Here is a 21,185-nt window from a genome sequence, read left to right on the forward strand (position 1 = left end):
GTTGTTCCAAGAAATAAAAGTCAGTCATGCATACAAACTTGAAAAAACCGTAGCTATAGCATTGTATGTGAACCTAAAACATGTGCTAGGAAACAGATCAACTTGTTGTAGCCAATGCTATGAAAGTTCGTCAAATCTTATCAACTTGAGGAAGAAGAAGGAAATCCGATTTTCTAATTTTATCTTTTTCAGTCATTATAGTAAGTTTACCTTGGAATTCGAGATACCCAGCTGTAAGTCTGTAAATACTTGTATATTGACACCCTAAAATTGTCTCAAAACCTACATACGGTATAGACACCCTACCATATGTAGGCTTTGTGATAACTTTAGGGTGTCAATATACAAGTATTTACAGGCTTACAGCTGGGTATCTCGAATTCCGAGATTCTTACCTGATTTAAGCTCAAATGACTGAACTATAAGTATATTTTAAGTCATTCTGAATTCTTGCGGACACCAAAATTGAAAAAAACTATGTATATTTTTGTATTTGTACGTAAACCAAAATTTGATATTTCATCGATGTTTTTGGGGAAAAACAATGCATATTTTGTAAGAGCGCTATATCTACAATATTTCAATTAACATCGCAGTATTTCATCAACCATGCACTATACCACACTTATAGTTCAGTAATGCTTTAACTTCAATTATTGCTATTTTTAAGTGAAATTTTTCACTGTGATAAATATCTATTTCCTCTTGAAATTTACCTGATGTTCAAAGAATCGCTTGTTAAGGAAGATGAATACGGAACTGTAACACCAGCAAACGGTTGATTTGGGCAATTCAGTAAGAAACAGAAGGTGAACAATATTCCTGCAGCAGTTGCGACCACACAGAGTTTGATAATTCCACTACAAGATAAAGAAAATCGTTTGACCAAATATCCGCCCAGAAAAGTACCACCTCCGCCTGCTGGAACTGTTATTAATCCTGAAATTATGAAATATGGAAAATTAAAATTAACAAATCGCAAAACTAATTAGTGCATTATAATAATATACATCAAGCACTGAAATGTGAATAGTGTGTTTTGGGGCCTGTATGAACATTATTGCATACCAATTGCATATGAATTTTTATAAAAGTATATAAAATTCACTCTGAAAGCTATATATTATTCGAGCAAATAATTATGTTATTGTTTTTTTAATTTTCTTCGAACCATACCACTAGATAGTATTTTTTTAACAAGTTTATTCATTCCATATTTCTCGTGTTTTTTCTCGCTATTAAGTCAGATTTTCTCATTTATTTTTAAAAAAAGTTAGACCACATATGTCGAATTAAAAATTAAAATTAAAAAATTAAAATTAAAAGTTTTAAATTAAAAATTTGATAAAACTCGATAAGCACTTATGCTGATTAAATTTTGCAATTAGTTATCGGCCAAACCGTTTCTTTAAAATTAGCAGAAAAGAGAAATTTGTTTTTAGCAAAATAGAGTTCATGGTCTTAACGGAAATCCTAAACTCATATAATCATATAAAAAAGGTATGATCATTAAAATTAATCAAAGTTTGTAAAAATAGGCCGTGTCAAAATTTTTAAATTTTATCGTCAAAATTGAAACTTGTCTTAAGGCTAAATGCCTTTTACATCTAGTTATAATTTGTTTCTTAAGAATTATCTTTCTTTGTTCCTTGTATGCAACATGCCTTCGCAGAAAAGCTGTCATGTCAATATCAGCAATATGACGAGTAAACTTTTTTATATTAACAATATTTTATGCTAAAATACTATTGTTGCTAGTATTTTTGTTACTTTTTTAAATAAAAGTTAGAAAGAGTAATCGATAAATTTCATAACTTTTAGATTTAGGGTAAGTGATTTTAGGATCAATGTAAACCTACCGTTTGCATTTCAATTTTCTGATAAATAGAGATAGAGATTCATATATAAAGACAATATTACTGTTTTACTGATATTATTTTCATGAAAATTTGGTGCCCCATTAAATAAGTTATTAGATATTTTTTATTTTTATATAATTTTCATAGCCGATTGGCGTATAATAAATAAATAAATAAATAAATAAATAATTATAAACTGCATAAAAAAGCATTCAGTAATTTTGTTGACTCATTTGTAAGATAATATATTAGAATGATACCCAGTGATAGTCATATTGAATGCTTATATTGAATATTTAAGAATTAAATTTGAGGGGCATTATCATTCTAAGTACTTTTTACAACATTTTTAACTTTCCGTAGGGCAGGTTATAGTAATAGCAAAAAAATCTAAAATAATTTTTTTCATATATCTTTACGTTTCAAAACCTTCTGAACATTTTGGCATACCTTAAAAAAAATGGATGTATGTATGTGTGCGGATACAAATTTTCGTAGACGATTTCAGGAACACGGATAAAGCCATTTGAATAATTAAAAAAACATTTGATCCGTATGGATAAGGAGACGTGCTGATTAGTTTTTGGCGAAGGCAGGTCTAGCCGTTCCGCAGATATGGGGCAAAATGTGCCGAAAACGGTAACTCAGTTTTTAAGAGAACGGAGCGTCCGATTTGAATAATTTAAAAAACATTTCACTTGTATTAATAAGATAAAGAACTGATCAAGTTTTCATGAAAGCAGGTTTAGCGGTTTCGGAGATCTAGTAAAAAAAGTTCAGAATTTCCAAAATATAACAAAATAAATTTTTCTTCAAAAAGTCTTTTTTTTTTAAAAAAAAGTAAGTTTTTGACAAAAAATTATAGTTTCTCAAAAATCTAATTTTTTCGAAGTAAAATTTTTTCAAAAATGTTGATCGTTTTTAAAAAAATAATAATTTTTGGTACGGAAAGTTTCAGCAATTTGCCTTAAGGCACGAGGCCATGGCCCCACTAGTTTTTATTAAATTAAAAATATTTATAAATAACATACCCATCAATAACGCAGCTCGTGTCGGTGTAACGCTGAATTGAAATTCAATTAATTTGGGCAAAAATGCAGCAAAACCAGCAATTAACAGTCCCTCCGATGCGCCAGCCAAGTTGAGGAATGAAAAAGCTGGATTGCGCACAAGCTCCATTAAAGCTCTCGGAAGCTCGCGTATCCGTCCGAATCCTTCCTTCGAATCGCCAGTACGCGCGTGGGCCTCTGACACTCGGGCGTTGCGCAGCTCTTCCGATCCTAATATCATTTGTAACGTTTGCAAATTAAAATATTACAATAATAATAAATAATGAACATATTAGAAAACTTATTGTAATCAATACTTTGATCATAACTCCAATTTTACATTTGACTTATAATAACAAAAACTACAATAATAAATTTAATTTGTATTAATTTTCATTCGATCGCTACATACATACGTTCCACTAAAAATATTTTTATCATTTATAAATAATTAATATAATTATATGAAGTTATATCTGTAGTGTTCGTATATAACGGCTCTCTAAAAATTGAAATTTTTTAGTTGTAATTTGTGCCTGGGAGATATTTCACAACCTAATATTTATTTTCTGAAATTGTTGTTATGAAGTATAAACAGTTTTTTAATTACATTTGAATATTATAAATACATCAATAATACTGATTAATCTAGATGCATGTCATATATTGGTTGCATGGGTACCCCGATATAGGAGTTTAATTTGTTCCTGAACCACGCTCGTATGTGGAATTGCTCGTATCTCAAAGCAATTTTTACAATATAAATATATGGAATTACAATTAACTTGTTCTAGCACTGTGGTTTTTAAGTTTTTTCGATATTGAAAATAAATTTACTGTTTATTAAATTAATTATTGTTTTTCTTGCCCATTTATGATATTGCGGAAATGAGTTAGACATGTTTCGTTGAAAAACTAATTAGTTCAACTGCTGAATTTTTTTCGGAATGATTTTCAGAACTTTTTCTCAGAAAGCTGTTTATAAATTATTGTAAGGCCCTCAGCTAGAGTTATACTATTTATTAACACCTTCTGTTTAAACATAGCATATATCTATGATGTGTTATTCTCTTACATCATCCTAATATTTTTTTCTAATTTTACGCTTTAATTCAAGATACATGGATCTTTTCTTTAGACTCATAGCTACAAAATTAAATAATACTTTGTCAATGTACAAAAAGCAAAAAACTATCATAAAACAGCCAAAATATTTCTATGGTAAGAAAATCATTGTTATTGTTGACAAAATGTTTCGTATTTTCATTTTGTTGTTAATATTTTTTGACAAAACTCTTACTCGCTGAAAGATCGTATCTCAGATTTTCCTCGTATTTCTAAGCAAACAAACCCCTTCTTTGGTGGCTCGTATATCGAAACATCATATGTCAGGTCACTTGTAAGCCAGGTATTGGTGTATATAATATGACATATTCATATAATATGCTTTTTTAAAATTAATAAACATAAACAATATGTGTATAATTTAATATTTATCATTATATAATTTTTTACCTGGAAGTGATGAAGGATAAGCTATTATAGGCAATGCCAGAAGAAAACATATTATGGCCCCAAAGATAAAGCCAATCCACCAGGCACCGATCCATACATTACTCTGTGGTGTTAAGCCAATTCTGCAAAAAAAAAGAATGTATTCAATATTAATTATTCTAACAGTAATAAATGATTGTTTTTCAACAGATTTTTGTGGTGTATATTGCAAAAGTTCATTTTAAAACTTTGTATTTTATAAAAACAAATAGTTTTAAAATGACGGCCATGACAGATAGATGGACAAAATAAGAATAATCCAAACATCATGCCAAACCATTTGATACATTGTTACCATACTGAAATTATATGGAACCGAAACAGCTAACATCATAGTTCAATTAGTGGAAAATAGTTACAATTACTTAAAACTAAGGAAATAGCCTGTAACAAAATAATAACACTAAAATACTCGCTGTTTGATATTATAATACTATGTCAAATAAGTCTAAAACTCCATGGTATGAAAATGTGTACTACGATAATACCTAGTGTTAACTTCATCAAAACAACAAACAAAAGAAATAAAACATACTCTCGTAGTTTGAAAAATATGAGCTTTAAGTGCAACCTAGAGCTTTAGTAATAATGTAACCATTTTCGATTATTGTGATTTTTTTTTATTAATTTTCTTCATTTTTAAGCTTTGGATCTGTATTTGTAAACAAGATTTCAAGCCCCGCAGTTAAAAATAATGATACAATTGTCCCAAAAATTTCAAGAATTATAACTTTTTGTTGAACTATGAATTTAAAATTTTCAAATTGTCAATTTTGATGTACAAAAGGTCATTTATATCTGGATTGTAAAATAGTAAAATATTTTTGTCATTTTACTCGACTTTTTATTATGAACCATCAAGATTTTATTATAATACGATCCTGATGCCAATGCACTTTAGTGCAGTTTTTTTAAAGGAGAGTCTATCAAAGTTCACTTACTTGTAAATTTGATTTTATTTTTATTTTTTTTTCTAATTTTTTTGGCCTCGCTTACTGTGGGCATTTAGCTACCTACAACATTTTTATTTATTTACATTCTATACCAATTTTTATATCATATTCAATCTATATATTTATTCCTATTCTATATTCTTCTTCTTTTAATTTCTTCAATTTTTGCTGTTTTCTATCAAATTTCTAATTCTATTCAACTTTTATCTTCATTCCATTTTTTTTTCATTCTTCTTTTTAATCTCAGCAAATTCTGATATTTTTTCTTCTTATTCCTAATACAATTCAGCTTTTCAAATTCTGTAATTCCTATTTTTCTTAATTCGTATTTAATTTCTACTTAACAAATACAATTTTTATTTAATTTTAAATTAACTACACATTTTTTTCATAAATTAACTCAATGTCAATGACAGGATTCGATTCAAAGATCTCTGTTGTGTGAATCGAACACGCTACCAAGTAAGCTCGCCACATTTGAAATTAATTGTTCAATAAAGTCTTAATTCTTAAAAACTTGGGGCAATTGTGTTATTATTTTGGACTGTAGTCAAAAGCTTAAATAAACAAAATTAATAAAATAAAACCACAATAACTTTAAAATGGTCACATTTTCACCAAAGCATTTAACTCTGATATTTTTTTCGAATATTTTTCATGACAGTTATGTCATTATCTATCACCAAGTTTCGGCTTGACGTTGAGTTCTGGAACACCCGTATATAAAATATATGAAGTATCATATATTCCATAAGCAGTGTGTCGTCAGAATGTGAAACAATGCATTTTATGATGTCGCGGGCCCTAATGCATTCCAGCGACAGGTTACAAGGTGCATTGTGTTGGGGTGATATGAATGAATGTGACCCCGGGGCTTTTTGCGAAACTTGCTTACGTGTTTGGTATATCACGTGTACTGTAAATATAATATGTAGGGGTGTCTATGTCCGTTAATGCAAAGCCGACGGTATAACTATACAATGACTAACATATCTCGATACAAACTGCTTAAATCACAATAGTTCACTAAACACTCATTTTTTTAGTAAATAATAAACACATATATTTTAAAACTACGGGCTCGCCAGTAGGTAAGCGGTTAAGATCGACGGGACTTGTTTCAGAGGTCCCGGGTTCGATACCCACTTCGAGCAGCCTGTTGTCAGGCAGCATTGACAACGATTTTCACTTGAAAATATAGATAGCAATATGTTTCAAGTGAAAATAGCCCTTGCCCGGCATTGCTGCACCAATAATGTCAGCTCTATTAAATTAATTCTAATAACAGAATCATCAAAATGGATGGATCAACCATTGGGTTACCATCTAAAAAAAACACGTAGTAAGAGAGTTTCAGCCCAACAGCTCAAAGGACGTAAGGTTCTGATTGCTGTTCAAAAATAATATATAAAAAAAATATTTTAAACTACATACATCTATCCTCCGCTTTACACGAAAGAATAGTTTTCATAAAAAATGACTTGAAAAATTGACTCTTATATGGAAAGAAAGTGCTAAGCGAAAATCACTATAAAAAGCTCTTTTTGTCAGCTTAACATGATAAATAACTGAAATGAATACTGAAAAAAAAAATTAATTTATTTAATATCAAATACATTTAATAAATTATAAAAATATTTTGTTTCAATAATGAAACAAATATAAAAAAATATTTTTAGTCATATCTTCGTATACTTTTTCGTATTAAGGTTATACATACACTAATTAAAAACAAATTTATAAATGAATAAATTGTTAAACTTTTGTTTTGGTATTTTAAACAACTAGCTTATACACACATAAATTTAGTTTTGATCATAAAACAGGGAGTTCCTATCTTCTCTATATATTTTCTTCATAGACATAGACTACTAAGAATTCTTAACTGTAACATACATTTTATAGTGTTGTATTTTGATAGTAAAACAATGAAAATGTTTTGCAAGAGAATTATAGTTTATGTTTTTAATTTTATGTTAATGCAATATTAATAAATTTCGTTAAAACAATATTTTCAAACCATGCAGTATCGAAACGTGTAAACGGGGGATAGGTGTACTTTCCATAGTGAGTTTTAACATAATTTACAAAAATTATCTACTTTATATGGTTATTTTTTAACACTAGACTTTTTCTCTTCCATGAGAGAATTCTAAGTTATGATTTCTTCTTCTTTTTTATTTTTTTTTCTTTCTTTATGACATCATGTTATCTCTATTTTTGTATTGCCTCTTGCTCATTCCATAATAAATCTTCTGGTTGCTTCGATAATAAACTTCCTAATGGGATGGGTACCTTTACGTGTTTGGTATATCACGTGTACTGTAAATATAATATGTAGGGTGTCTATGTCCGTTAATGCAAAGCCGACGGTATAACTATACAATGACTAACATATCTCGATACAAAGCTTAAATCACAATAGTATACTAAACACTCATTTTACTAGTAAATAATAAAACACATATATTTTAAACTACGGGCTCGCCAGTAGTAGGTAAGCGGTTAAGATCGACGGGACTTGTTTCAGAGGTCCCGGGTTCGATACCCACTTCGAGCAGCCTGTGTCAGGCAGCATTGACAACGATTTCACTTGAAAATATAGATAGCAATATGTTTCCAAGTGAAAATAGCCCTTGCCCGGCATTGTGTCAGCCCTATTAAATTAATTCTAATAACAAAATCATCAAATATGGATGGATCAACCATTGGTTACCATCTAAAAAAAATACGTAGTAAGAAGTTTCAGCCCAACAGCTCAAAGGACGTAAGGTTCTGATTGCTGTTAAAAAATAATATATATAAAAAAATTTTAAACTACATACATCTATCCTCCGCTTTACACGAAAGAATAGTTTTCATAAAAAATACGACTTGAAAAATTGACTCTTATATGGAAAGAAAGTGCTAAGCGAAAATCACTATAAAAAGCCTTTTTTGTCAGTTTTGAACATGATGAATGACAAATACACTGAACAAAAAAGAAATATTAATATATTTAATATCAAATACATTTAATAAATTATAAGAATATTTTGTTTCAACAATGAAGCAAATATTTAAAAAAAATGTCATTTTTATATACTACTCTTGGTATTGAGATTATACATACACTAATTAAAAGCAAAATTATAAATAAATAAATTGTTTTTTGGTATTTTAACAAAATAGCTTATACACACATATAAAATTTAGTTTTGATCAAAACGGGAGTTCCCATCTTATATACATATTTCCATCATAGACATAAACTACTAAGAATTTGTAACTGTAGCATACACTTTGTAATGTTGTATTTTGATAGTAAAACAATGAAAATGTTATTGTGAATACAAGCAAATTATAATTTAGTGTAAATAATTTCGTTTATATCTAAGATTAATAAACGTTCTTATTATTATATTTTCAAAAATCGTGTAGGATAGAAAACGTATAATACGGGGGATAGGTGTTACTTCACTTTATGAGTTTAAACTTGATTTACATAAAATTGATCTACTTTATATAGTCATTTGTTAACACTAGACTTCTTTCCATGGAGTGAATTCTCAATTATTATTTTTTCTTCTTTTTTATTTTTTTTCTCTCTTTTCACATAACAACAACAGCATCTTATAAGATTTCATTTTATCTGTATTGTTATTTTTAAGAAATAAAAAAATAGTTTTTTCTTCTTATTTCCTGAAGAAGAAATTTATACTTGCACCAGAAATTTATTTTATATGTCAACACCGAAATAAGAAAAAATATATTTGTGTTGACCTGTCATAGACGTTGCCTTAAAAACAGCTGAAATGATTTTCAAATTTTAAAAACAATTCGTGTAACTCGTAAGGGCTCGCTTTGGTTATTTTTGCGCAACGATCGGTTATGCCTTTTTTTATAATGAACAGAAAAGTGCAAAATTCGTCCCAAGAATCCTGAATTAAAACTTGAAAAATTGTTGGAAATATATCAGTTGCAAAATCGTGCTGATTAGTTTTTGGTAAGATTGGTCGATCCGTTTCTTGATTTTGATAAAAAAAATTATGTGAATATAGAGATCTGGTCTTCAAGAACATACTAAATATTATGAGCCGTAGGCATTGGTAGCCTAGGCTATTATGGGCCGTAGGCCATAGGCTACAAATATTAGGCCTGGTCAAAATATTAAAATTTTATCACCCCAATTTGAAAAGTTGCTGAATTACAATTAATAAAGCCAATTATTGTTTTCACATATCAGAAGCTGTTGAAACTTTTCCCTAAAACAAAATGCCATGTACACCTATTTTTTCTTCCAATGTTATTTAACACAACCGCGAACAACATTGGGAAAACAATTTCCATTCAATATATTGAACTCAGCCCATTCCTGCTATGATTGTTGCAACTTAATAATTTAAATGAATATGACTACTTTTCAATGTAAAATATTGTGACACAATTTTCTGCACTCACTATTCTTAAATTATAACAAAAAAATCATTTTAGAAATATATTAGAAATACAAATACACACAATATCATCAATAAAATATTTCAAGAGATAGAGCTTCAAGCGTTAAGATAAAAATGTTGAAATTTGAAATTTTTTTTGATAAAATAAATTTTCATGTGAAAAAATTTAACATCATTAAAAATTAATTCTATAAATATTTGTGTATTATATTTGATAGATAGCATTGTAATTATGCTAGTAGAAATTAAACTTAAACTTCCAAAAAATAGAATATTTTGAAAATAACAAAATGCAATTTAGTAACCTGTATTTTTTCAAAAATAATTAGCTACCCAGTTCAGAATTCCAATATTTCATTATATCAAATACGAACCCGAAAAGTAGGTATATAAGAAACCTTTATATAACAATGTGAGAAAAGCAAGTGAAAAAGAGTCATAAAGCCATTCCATCGAATTGAGTATAGTTTCAAAGCAAGTATATTTTATGGGTTGCTATCAAATTTGATTTAAGTAAATTGCTTGACGCATTTGCGGAAGGGATCAGGTGCAACATCAATGGATGGCAAAGTGCTTTGTGATTGAATTTGCTTATTGAATTTGAGTGCGTTTTATTGCCAGCTCAGATTTTACGATATATTAATAAGGAATTGAAATTATTTATATTAGGTACAAATTATATTATCACCGTCTACTTTCTTCAACAACTATTTTATTAAATCCAATTTCATTTTTATATTTGTAAATTAAGAATATAAAAATTAAATTGGATTTAGCACCGCACTTTTTCCAGAAATGAATTAATTTTGAAATAATGAACAACTGTTGTGGAATTATTTTTACTTGGTTCGGTAGAGGAATAGTTGCAGCAACCATCCATCTTTATTTCATAGAATTATAATTAGTGGATCTCAAGATATATTAATTAAAAAAAAACTGTTAGAACAAGCCCCAAGCTTCCCTACATATCATGAGGGGAGCGTCCAGTATACCTATATATTATATTTAGTATAAATTATATATTATATTATATTTAATATAAATATTTACGTATTGTTTATATTACTTTTTCGACTTATTAATTTTAGCATTTTAATCTAATAACTTGTATATTTATTTTCTCTTATTTGCTTTTATATAAAGTGTTTCTAGTCATATATTTATTATTCCAATCAAATTCACTTAACTTTCCGTACGTAAACTAATAAAGTTAATTCAAGTCTGCAATGCTTCCAACATATCTGAATAAATTTCTCGAATGCAAATAATGCCTGTTTTAATATCACAATACACTCAGTGGAAATAGGTTTTGCTTCGGTAAAGAGCACAAATTAATTTCGCGTACAAGGGGACCACCTGTATCGGTTCCCCGTGCTATAATTTGCATGAAACATACTGAATTGGTCCCATACATCGATTCCCTTATTGGCTGTAAGTTAGCTTATATTATTATATTGGTCGCACGAAGCACTTGCAGTGGGCGAAATGTATTGCTGCACGAAGAAAATATTAGTGTAAATATATTAATGTATCCAGAGACTTCATAAATAACAACGGCAAACAATATATGCAGCAGTTGAATGTTTTGAGTAGTGCTTCTGGAAGTTAATAATAAAAATATAAACATCGGAAATCAATACATGCGTCTTTCTTTTACTACCCGTTGTGACATTATATAGGCATAGTCAGAACGACATTAATCATAAACGTGTAAATAAAATAACCCGCAAGCCAGTTTTGTATGGTTGCCTAATTGCACCTATCTGTCACACATTAAATATAAACCATTAAAGCAAATTATGAAGCTAGTTTGTTTACTAACGGCCCATCTGCTGATTTTCTGAAATTCAAGAACTTGTTCTATTAATTTATTGGTACAAAGAATTATTAATGCATAATGATGACCGTGTCATAAAAAATGCAGAAAATTGAAAGCTCAGATGCAAGGTACAAAAACATTTAAGTAAAGAACGAAACTAGTGATTCTTCAAGACAAATCGCTGGAATTTTCGATACCATAATATAAAGCATTTGAAAGCTTTAAAATTTTTTGAAAATTGTGAAAAAAAATTTAAACTTTGAAAATTCAAAAAAATAAACAAATATTGTTCTTATACTGAAAAATATATGAAAATTTTATGTGTATTAATCCAATGTTTTTTTCTAAGCCAAATGGTCTTCTTTTGGCCGCTGGACCTGCCTCCCGAAAAATTTAATCAATTCTTCATTTCTCCAATACCAGTAAAATGTTTTTTGAATCATTCTAATCGGTCGCTCTGTTCTTTCAAAAACTGCGTTACCATTACCATTAACATTATTTGCATCTTTGCCCGTATTTTCGAAACAGTTGGACCTATCATTGCTAAAAACTAACTATTACGTCTCCCCATCAATAGGAATCGAAAGTTTTTTGAATCATTCAAATCGGTTGAACCGTGTTCCCAAAATCGTTGACAAAAACCACACGCACACACCCATACTCACATACATCCATTTCTAAGGTATATATAAAAAGAATATTATTTTTTTGAGATTACTATAACTTTACCAGGTCACCCAAATAAATATTTAAAAGAATTGAGTGACGAAACTTCTAATCGAAGATTAAGAAAAAGCCATACAATCTTAAATAAAATGTCAAAAAATAATATACCAATTTGTCCATACAGTTTTTTTTTTTGTCAATCAAAACTTTATTCAAGTATGTCCATACAGTTGTCCAAAGTTTTAAGAAGACCGTTCTCAAAAAATAAAAAAGAGATATCTCATTGGAGATAAACTCTTTAATTGCATATAGAGACCAGCATATTGTCTTAAAATATAATGTATAATTTTCATCGGGAATAAATATTTGCAAAAAAACAATTTGATTTGTATTGGCGAAGGAGATGTGCTGATTAGTTTTTGGCAAAACAGATTTAGCCGTTCCGGAGATACAGAGCAAAAATCGCTAAAAACAGTATTTGAGAGAACAGCACATTCGATTAGAGTAAATCAAAATAGACTTTTGATTCGTATTGATCGAGTGAATAATTAATCACATTTTTGCAAAGGCGGTTCCAGAGATACGGAGCAAAAAATGCTTATAGCATTTAGAGCAATAATAGCAGTTTTTATATATATAGGGAACGGCGCATTCTTTTAGAATGATTGAAAAAGCATATCGCTTGTGCCGACCATGTTTGTAATTATGTTTTCGTTCTTGCAGATAAACATAGATACAGGTCGTCGCCCAAATATAAGCACTTATATTTTATATAATTTATAAAATACGACGATAAAATTTACATTATTTATAATAATTTTGAAATATTTAAAACAATGATTAAAATTCGTTGAAAATTTTTATTGATGATTGTTCATTCTTGTTTCGTGAATGTTTGATACAGAAAGTACTAGCAATTTGCTTTAAGGAACAAAGCCATGCACCACTAGTACGTTTTGTAATTCTTAATGCAAACTTTCCCTACAAAATCTCTTTTCCAAACAAGAATGTAGCAAAATCTGTTTCCTATTTCATGCCGATAGCAAAATACATATTTAAACACGTGACCTATCATTGCGATCGTTTTCCGATATATGTCTTACAAATATCCAGGAATTTCTTAGCGTCGAATTTTATTTTCCTCCGAAGTTTAGCTCGAAGTAAGAGGGCGAAATGCGTTATAAGAAAGATCTATGGGCAACGCGTGCCTCGGAATATGAACGGCAAATAAATGTGCCCGAACCACGTGCAAGAACAACTTAGCCCGGCCACGTGACTTCGCCGTTAAGAGAATAATTCTTATTTTGTTCGGACACAGGAACACAATCAGCTAATAAGATTTCCGCTTTAAAACAATTACTACATTATTCAAAGCAAACGAATTAAATTAGTTTAGTTAAATGCAAATAATTTACGAGAGATGTTTTACACGTTTTAATAAAGGCTCACTAAGTTTGAATATTCGTATTTTAAATATGAACAGTGAAAGATACTTTTTCTCATTTGGCTCTACTATCAAGCTTATATTATTGGTAGGGGAAGTACGGACCAAAATGACATGGTGTTTTTGTTTTCTAATTATATTAATTTATCTTATGATTATAATTAAATCATCAATCGTTTTTAATAATCTTAGATTTATTGACTTCCAGTAATATAGTTTTTTTAATTAAGTTGGAAATAAAACGCTGGCATAAGTGTATTATATCTGGGGGGACTACTTTGAAGGGGACCACATTAATGTAGACGAATAAATAAATATTTTTTTGAAAAAACGAAAATTCCGGGTACTTTTTGAACAGACCTCGTATACCATTTTGTTCGTACTTCCTCTATATACAAGAAATAGAACACTATGTATGTTTAATATGTTTGTTTCAATTCAACAAGGTTTAAAGATTTCAGCATTTACAGGCGTAAAAACGTTCGTTTTTTTTTTAATAATTGTAATTTTTTTTTCATGGGGTTCATGAATTTTTGTTAAAGACAGTCGTTTTAGAAACGCGCAAAAAAAACATTGAAGGAGGGAGTTCTTTATAAGCAATAAATAAGTTCAAGACATCAGATTTTTCATGTGCCCTTTACATACTATTAGCAACCCCTTTATACTGGAGCTACAATTAGTCAAAATGGTGACTAATAAATTAAAATTTTATGTCCCAAATGAAATGTTTTTAACTTTTTTTTATATTTTTCATATAATCTAACAATGTGACTACTTTCTTCGAAGCTAATGTGGATGTCAGGATGTCTATCTATATTTGAAAGATCTTTATTATTAAAATTTATCTGATACTGGTGATATATTAAATACTATATAATTATAAGATGTTTAATATATGATTTTACGAATTATTTTGGTAATTTAATTTGACTTTGCAGAAACACCTTCCATTGTTAAAAGATTTCATGCATGGCTCTAAATTCGTATCATCATTTTTTAAGAAATCAAGCGATATTAGCATTTTATTGATTATTACAATAAAACCCTCTTTCGCAAGATTTATCTTTACATACAATTTTTAAAATAAAGCGACTATTTTTGAAATAAATATGTAAAATGGAATTATAATCTCTATTAGATGTTTGATAAAATGGAAATTGTAATATGCATAGAACTTTTGGAAAAAATGTATTCTAACTTTGTATAACTCACAAGGGCATAAACTGAATAAAAATAACTATAGCAAATATGCACTTAAGTATCAATCAAATCCAGACTTAACGAAATATTAACTACTTGTGCGAATATTCTATATAAGGCATTCTACATAAGCTGTCGAAAAAGAAACCATATGAGAACAATTAAGCAAATATTATCGAATGTTTTGTCTGCGATAAGAATATTAGTCATTATAAAATGATTAATTAATTCTGAAGCCAAAATTTATTACATTAATTTTCACATAATTTATGAATCGCAATCAATTATGATATATTCAAATCCTTAAATAAAATAAATAATATAAATTGATTACAAATTGTTGTTATTACTTAAAACGCCCCCGTAAATTATTCGCCCAAGATTTAATATTCCTCGAATAGTTCATTAAAGTACGGAAAGTTCCAGCAATTTGCCTTAAGGCATGATGCCATTTATTGCTAGTTTTGTTTTCTTGTATACTATATTTTCATTGGCCATTTAATACAGAACAGTCAAAATAGACTTTATGAGACACCGAACGCTGTTAAATAAATATGAAGTCTAATTATTTTCGATATATAAATAGAGATCTTTAGAAGGCAACTCAATGGTCTATCTCAGGGGTCGGCAAGCTTTTAACTGTAGTGTGCCAAGCCACTCTACCAATATGATTTAGAGTGCCACCTTAATTTTGAAATATATAGTTAGGTTCTAGGGGAGAAGAATTATAACCAAATTTATCTTTTAAACATTTTTATTAACAAATAACATGAATTTCTAATATAAACAGTGCTGGATTACCCCATAGGCCCGTTAGGCCCGGGCCTGGGGCGGCATAATTTAGGGGGCGGCAAGTTTTTCAAAAAGTAAATATTTTAAACTCGATGAAATGACACGACAATTCATTTTAAGTATAGATCCTGAAATTTTTTTTTGTAAATTTAGAGATCATTTTCGATGAAATAGAACGTAATGCGTTTTCTAATCAAATTTATTATTCGTGGGTGCCGCATTGATATTTTCTTGATGTATCATATTTAATATAATAATTATCAAACTGATAAGATTTTTTGAAGAAATATTGAAAAACTCGTTTTTTGTAATTTTGTTCAGGTGAATCTTATAATTAAAACGCTTTAAAAACTGTTCGATTTTTTCTAGTTTTATTTTCGGTATTAAATCAAACAATGGCGAATTAACACAATATATTCATTGTTGTTAATTAATTTATGTCATTTTTTTGTATGTGAAAATATATTTTTTTAAATATGCCTGTAGTATAAAATTAAATCTTAAACTAAAATATCTGACAATTTGGTATGCTTCCTCCAATTGGCTTTTTTTTTCAACTTCAGGAAGGCTAAGTTATAATAATACTAAAAAATCATAAATAAAATTGTTTATATTTATATATATATTGTTTTATATCGAAATTTTTGAATATCTCGGTTCTATTTATCGAGTTTAGTCCAATGTCTTTTTAATTTGTGAAATCAGTTCAGGCGTTTTTGAAAATTAAATTTTGAATTATCACATCACAAAAGGGCCTTTTAACACAAATTTTGATTACGAAGTTTCATCAAACTTTGATGAATTTCTAAAATAGTCAAATATTTTGACTCCTAATTGATATCTTTCAGAAATCTTTTTTCAATTTTAAAAATGGGTTTCTGGCTTTATTCCAAAAACGTAATATTTTTGCTTTTTTAAGCTAATTTCAAACAACCGGCTCGTCCGATCGTCCCGCAAACCTAATCTGTCCGGCAGGTTTTTGCCAAAAATTAATGAATACGATTTCCAACCAAGATTTTTCGAATGGTTTTTGAATTTTTAAAATCGACCTAAAATTGTGGGCTAAAACTTTGACGAATTTTTTCTCTCTTTTACTAATTACAAAAAAAAAGATTGGTCGACCGTTAAACCTGCTTCCCAAAAATTTAGGTAATTATTCATTCCTTCAGTACAAGTAATTTTTTTTGAATTATTCGGAACCAATCGCTCTGGCTTTAAAATGAATTGTTTGATTTCTTGCACTTTGTTCTGTATTTTCCAAACGGCTAAACCCGTCTTAGCCAAAAACTAATCAGAACTTTCTTATCTATGAGAATGAAACATACATACATACACACACATCAATTTTTTTAAGGTATGCCAAAATGTTCAAAAATGTCTGAAACGTAAAAATATGCAAAAAAAAATATTTTCGATCTTTTGCGATTGCTATAATTTACGAGTACTTTACGGAAAGTTAAAAGTTGTATTTAAGTAATTTAGAATAAAATTATAGTTTAATTAAAAAAGTAAAAAATTGTCTATTAAAAAGGGCGCCTGATCAGATAGGGCCTAGGGCGGCAGAAAGCTTAATCCGCCACTGAATATAAACTAAACAACTTTAATGCGAACCTTGTGCCTTTTCCTTAACATTTCAAGATCCGGGGTATAATTTGTAACTTTTAATTTCACACAAGATTCTGAATGTTTAGTTGTTAAACGATTTCTTTGTGAACTCAAAATATGTTTCATGTGAGAAAAAGTTTGTTCACAGAGATATGTGGAACCAAAAGCTGAAAGAGAGCGCATACAATTTAACAATATAATATGGCTGTCGATTTTTCCATAGAGTCATCTTTCAGTTTTTTTTTTTTGTAATTCCTTCCATTTTGTTTTCCATAATTCTGAAAATATTAGTTCGATAATTTCCATTTCAAAATTATCAACATTAATCCATTCGAAAGTCAACAAATCAAACGGTATTATTGATGGATCTATTAAATCTGGTTTTATGAGGAAGGAAAAATAGGCACATAAGCTTCAAAGCGAGCTACGTTAGAAAATTAATTATAATTAAACATTTTCTCTTATTTAAAAATCACTCGATATTTCCGATTTTCCTCATTACTTTATAGAGTGCCATTCAAAACCCCATCGCGTGCCAAGCCTGGCACGCGTGCCGTAGGTTGCCGATGCCTGGTCTATCTCATACTGATGATACATTAAACCAAGTATTATTACATGATGTTCGATTTGAATAAAATTTTAATTCAACGTTACAGCGACACAGTCTTCTTTTGTTAAGACGTTTTATATATGAGAACACTAAAGCTGGGGTTTTGATTGCATTTTTCGTGATCTCGCATAATAATATGATATGAGCCGAACAGTCGGTACCGTCGGAGCACACACGCCGATGAATTTTATATTCTCTGAGATTTGAATACGTTGCTGAATAAATACATATAAATATAAGGGTATACACACTAGTGGTTTTCAAAACTTTTGAAATAATGAATCTTTTTTTCTAATATTTGACCAGCGATCAGAACTTAAGAGCCCTATAAGCTGTTGTGATGGTTAGACTTAACCAACTACGTCAGTTGTATAGATGGCAAACAAAACTGTTTCCCTTGTGATGAATTTTATTATCACAATTTCTGTAATAGTAATAAATTTTTGAAGATGCAGCAATGTTGCGTGATTGCTAAGTGAAAACTGATGTCATTGCTGCTTGACACCAGGCAGCCCATGGCGTGTATCGAACCTGGGTTGACTGATTGGAACCCCATATCTCTAACTGCCAATCCACGGAAAAGCTTTTTAGTAAAGAATTTTTTTAAATATTACAAAATACATAAAAAATATATTTATTAGGTGATGATTTGTAATGTTGTATAATGGACTATATATCAATGGTAATAACAATTTTATTCGAATGTAGGCCCAAGTTTTTTTTTCATTTACATCTTCTTTATATGGATCTTATTTTTATATGAATCATTTCTAATTCCTCCAGTCATAATTTTGTTGTTTTTTTTATTTTATCTGGATCCCTATTTTTCCTAAACACTTTCCAATGATATTTGTTGGTATTTCGCAAATTGTACGCGGCCGATTATACTTTACTAATTTCAAATTTTACAATGAGTATTTTTAATTCATAATTTTAGTAAATCAAATTAACTATTCTTAAATTGAAAATCAAACAGTTCGGAAAGTCTAGTTGTTGACATAGACAAAAGAAAGAATTACGAAGGTAAGCAATTTAATATAGAGCTTTTCGTTATGAATAAAAAAGAAATAAATTCTGTAAGAACATAAGAGCGTATGCATTAATAAAACTATGTAAAGTTTATTTAGGGAAGTACAATAACATTATATTTTACATAAAAAATAGTTATTTTATACCGCAAGATATTTGTATTTTGAATCCCCATGAATATATATTACCTAAGCCTTTTTTCTTTCAAGCTTAAAAAATAGATAAAGAAATTTTGTCAACATATGCATATAATGGTGTACGCTCACATATTTGTAAAAAGGGTCTAGAAATCTTACAAATAACAAACACTATTCAGAAAAGGTTTATTATAAAAAGTATACTAATATGAAAAAATATTTTCTCTTTGAACATAATCTTATTATTGTCAAAGGAAATTTTGATTGTATTTTAAAGTCTGAAATAAATATTGTATTTTATACCATTTCAAATACTTTTTATAATTCTGTAAAAAACTGACACGCTTCATTAGGCAAAAATAGAGAAAATTGATGTCCCATGAAAATGATAGAGGTAATTGATATTTTCGTTAATTTACCTTTGAATAAATTATTAAAATACCTTGTAATTGTATAATTTTAATGCACCGTTTTTTAATTTAGTAATACATTTCTAATTTCTACTATATAATGACAAACATTAGTATTTTCTTAAAATTTCTGCACCTAGATTACGGGAAAAAAACAATTTTTTGAATATTTTGAAAAAATAAACTTTACATGACAAGTTTTTAATATGTATATTACATTTTTTGTTCACTTGCTGAGAAACATTAGGCTTTAATTAAAACTCCTATGAGTTTAACTATTAGAAAAAGTTCAAAATTGTTGCATTCATGTTTTAACAAAATTAAGTGAAAAGTATGACATTTAACCTCATAAATACATATCATTTCATGTATTTAGAATAGTGAGAAAATAATAACTAATAAAAAGAATTTCCATGAACTTTAAACTAGAGGTTCTAGAGGTTTCACCATCAATTTTTTTTAACAAGCTATGCCAAAATGTTCATAGAGCTTTGAAACGTAAAGATATGCAGAAATTTTCATTCTAGATTTGTTTTGCGATTACTATAACTTACCCTACGGGAAGTTAATAAATAATTTCCAAAAAAATATACAAAATATTATAAATATACTACGTCGCGTTCTCCGAGGATCAGTGGTTTAAAAACATTTTTCTAAAAGCTTTAAGCCATGCAGTAGTGATATCAGTTTTTACTTGAAAATATAGATAACAATATGTTTCCGAGTAAAAATAGCCCTTAGCCGACATTGTTGCTTCATTGAAAAAAATCATCAGTATTACAGAAATTGTAATAATAAATTCATCACATAGGAGAAGACAAGAATATGGGAAAGCATCTTTCAATCCACGACATTGAAAGAAGTCAGCATAACATCTAAAAGGATTCGTTATATTCTAATTGCTGTTAAATAATAATATTGCTGTTAGAAATATAATAAAAATCTAATCTTCGAACCTACGTTCTTCTTCGGCTTGATGTTTCGAATCGTTTTATGTGAAGTTTGCATTGCACTATTACAGCAACCATTAGTTTATCGGTGTTATGAATAATTTTGGTTTTAGCTATTGATCAGAGAAAAGGTAGAAAATAATTTAGACGTGAAAATAATCAAATTTCTAAATAATAAAAATATGTAATGAAACGAATCGCACTCATCTCGTCATTGCGACATTGAGGTTGAGCGCGATGTTAACCAAACTGTCACATGCACATGTTCCCATTGTTATAGTGCGCGGTGCCCATTGAAATTTTCTATAGAGCATTTAGTCACGAATAACACATATCATCAGAATAATTCGGATGCGGGAGTCGACATTATCAAATGCATTCGCTTGCATATATCCCTGGCCGGAAATTGGCTGTAATGGAAAATGCACAATGTATATTTTATAAGGCGCGAACGAAACTCAGCCAACAAAACGAATTTATTACGCATAGCTACTAATATTTTCACATATGTTGTGGCATTGTCCATTTCATCATGACTAAATTTAAAATTACCGCTTGCCTAAAATATTTTCGAGGTGTTGTCTTGCGAAAAGTAGGGAGGATCAGTTTTTTAGTGGCACGCGCAACATACATACATATATATTAGGGTGGTCCTTAATATGGACATTT

At 29.0% G+C, this 21,185-nt stretch overlaps 1 protein-coding gene across 1 annotated transcript in view; it reads right to left on the reverse strand.

The window, feature by feature from the left end:
• Positions 1-21,185, reverse strand: part of LOC113374981 (solute carrier organic anion transporter family member 4A1) — a 65,314-nt gene that overhangs the window by 3,491 nt on the left and 40,638 nt on the right. The window contains exons 5-7 of the mRNA XM_026614936.1: positions 4,424-4,545; positions 2,891-3,139; positions 733-939 (exon numbers count right to left, since the gene is read on the reverse strand). Of these exons, the coding sequence (XP_026470721.1) occupies positions 733-939; positions 2,891-3,139; positions 4,424-4,545 (578 nt within the window). The remainder of the gene's footprint in view (positions 1-732; positions 940-2,890; positions 3,140-4,423; positions 4,546-21,185) is intronic.

The sequence above is a fragment of the Ctenocephalides felis genome, unplaced genomic scaffold (assembly GCF_003426905.1).
Source record: "Ctenocephalides felis isolate EL2017-DRISC unplaced genomic scaffold, ASM342690v1 CF-g0.4_SCAFFOLD_01886, whole genome shotgun sequence".
Lineage (NCBI taxonomy): Eukaryota > Metazoa > Arthropoda > Insecta > Siphonaptera > Pulicidae > Ctenocephalides > Ctenocephalides felis.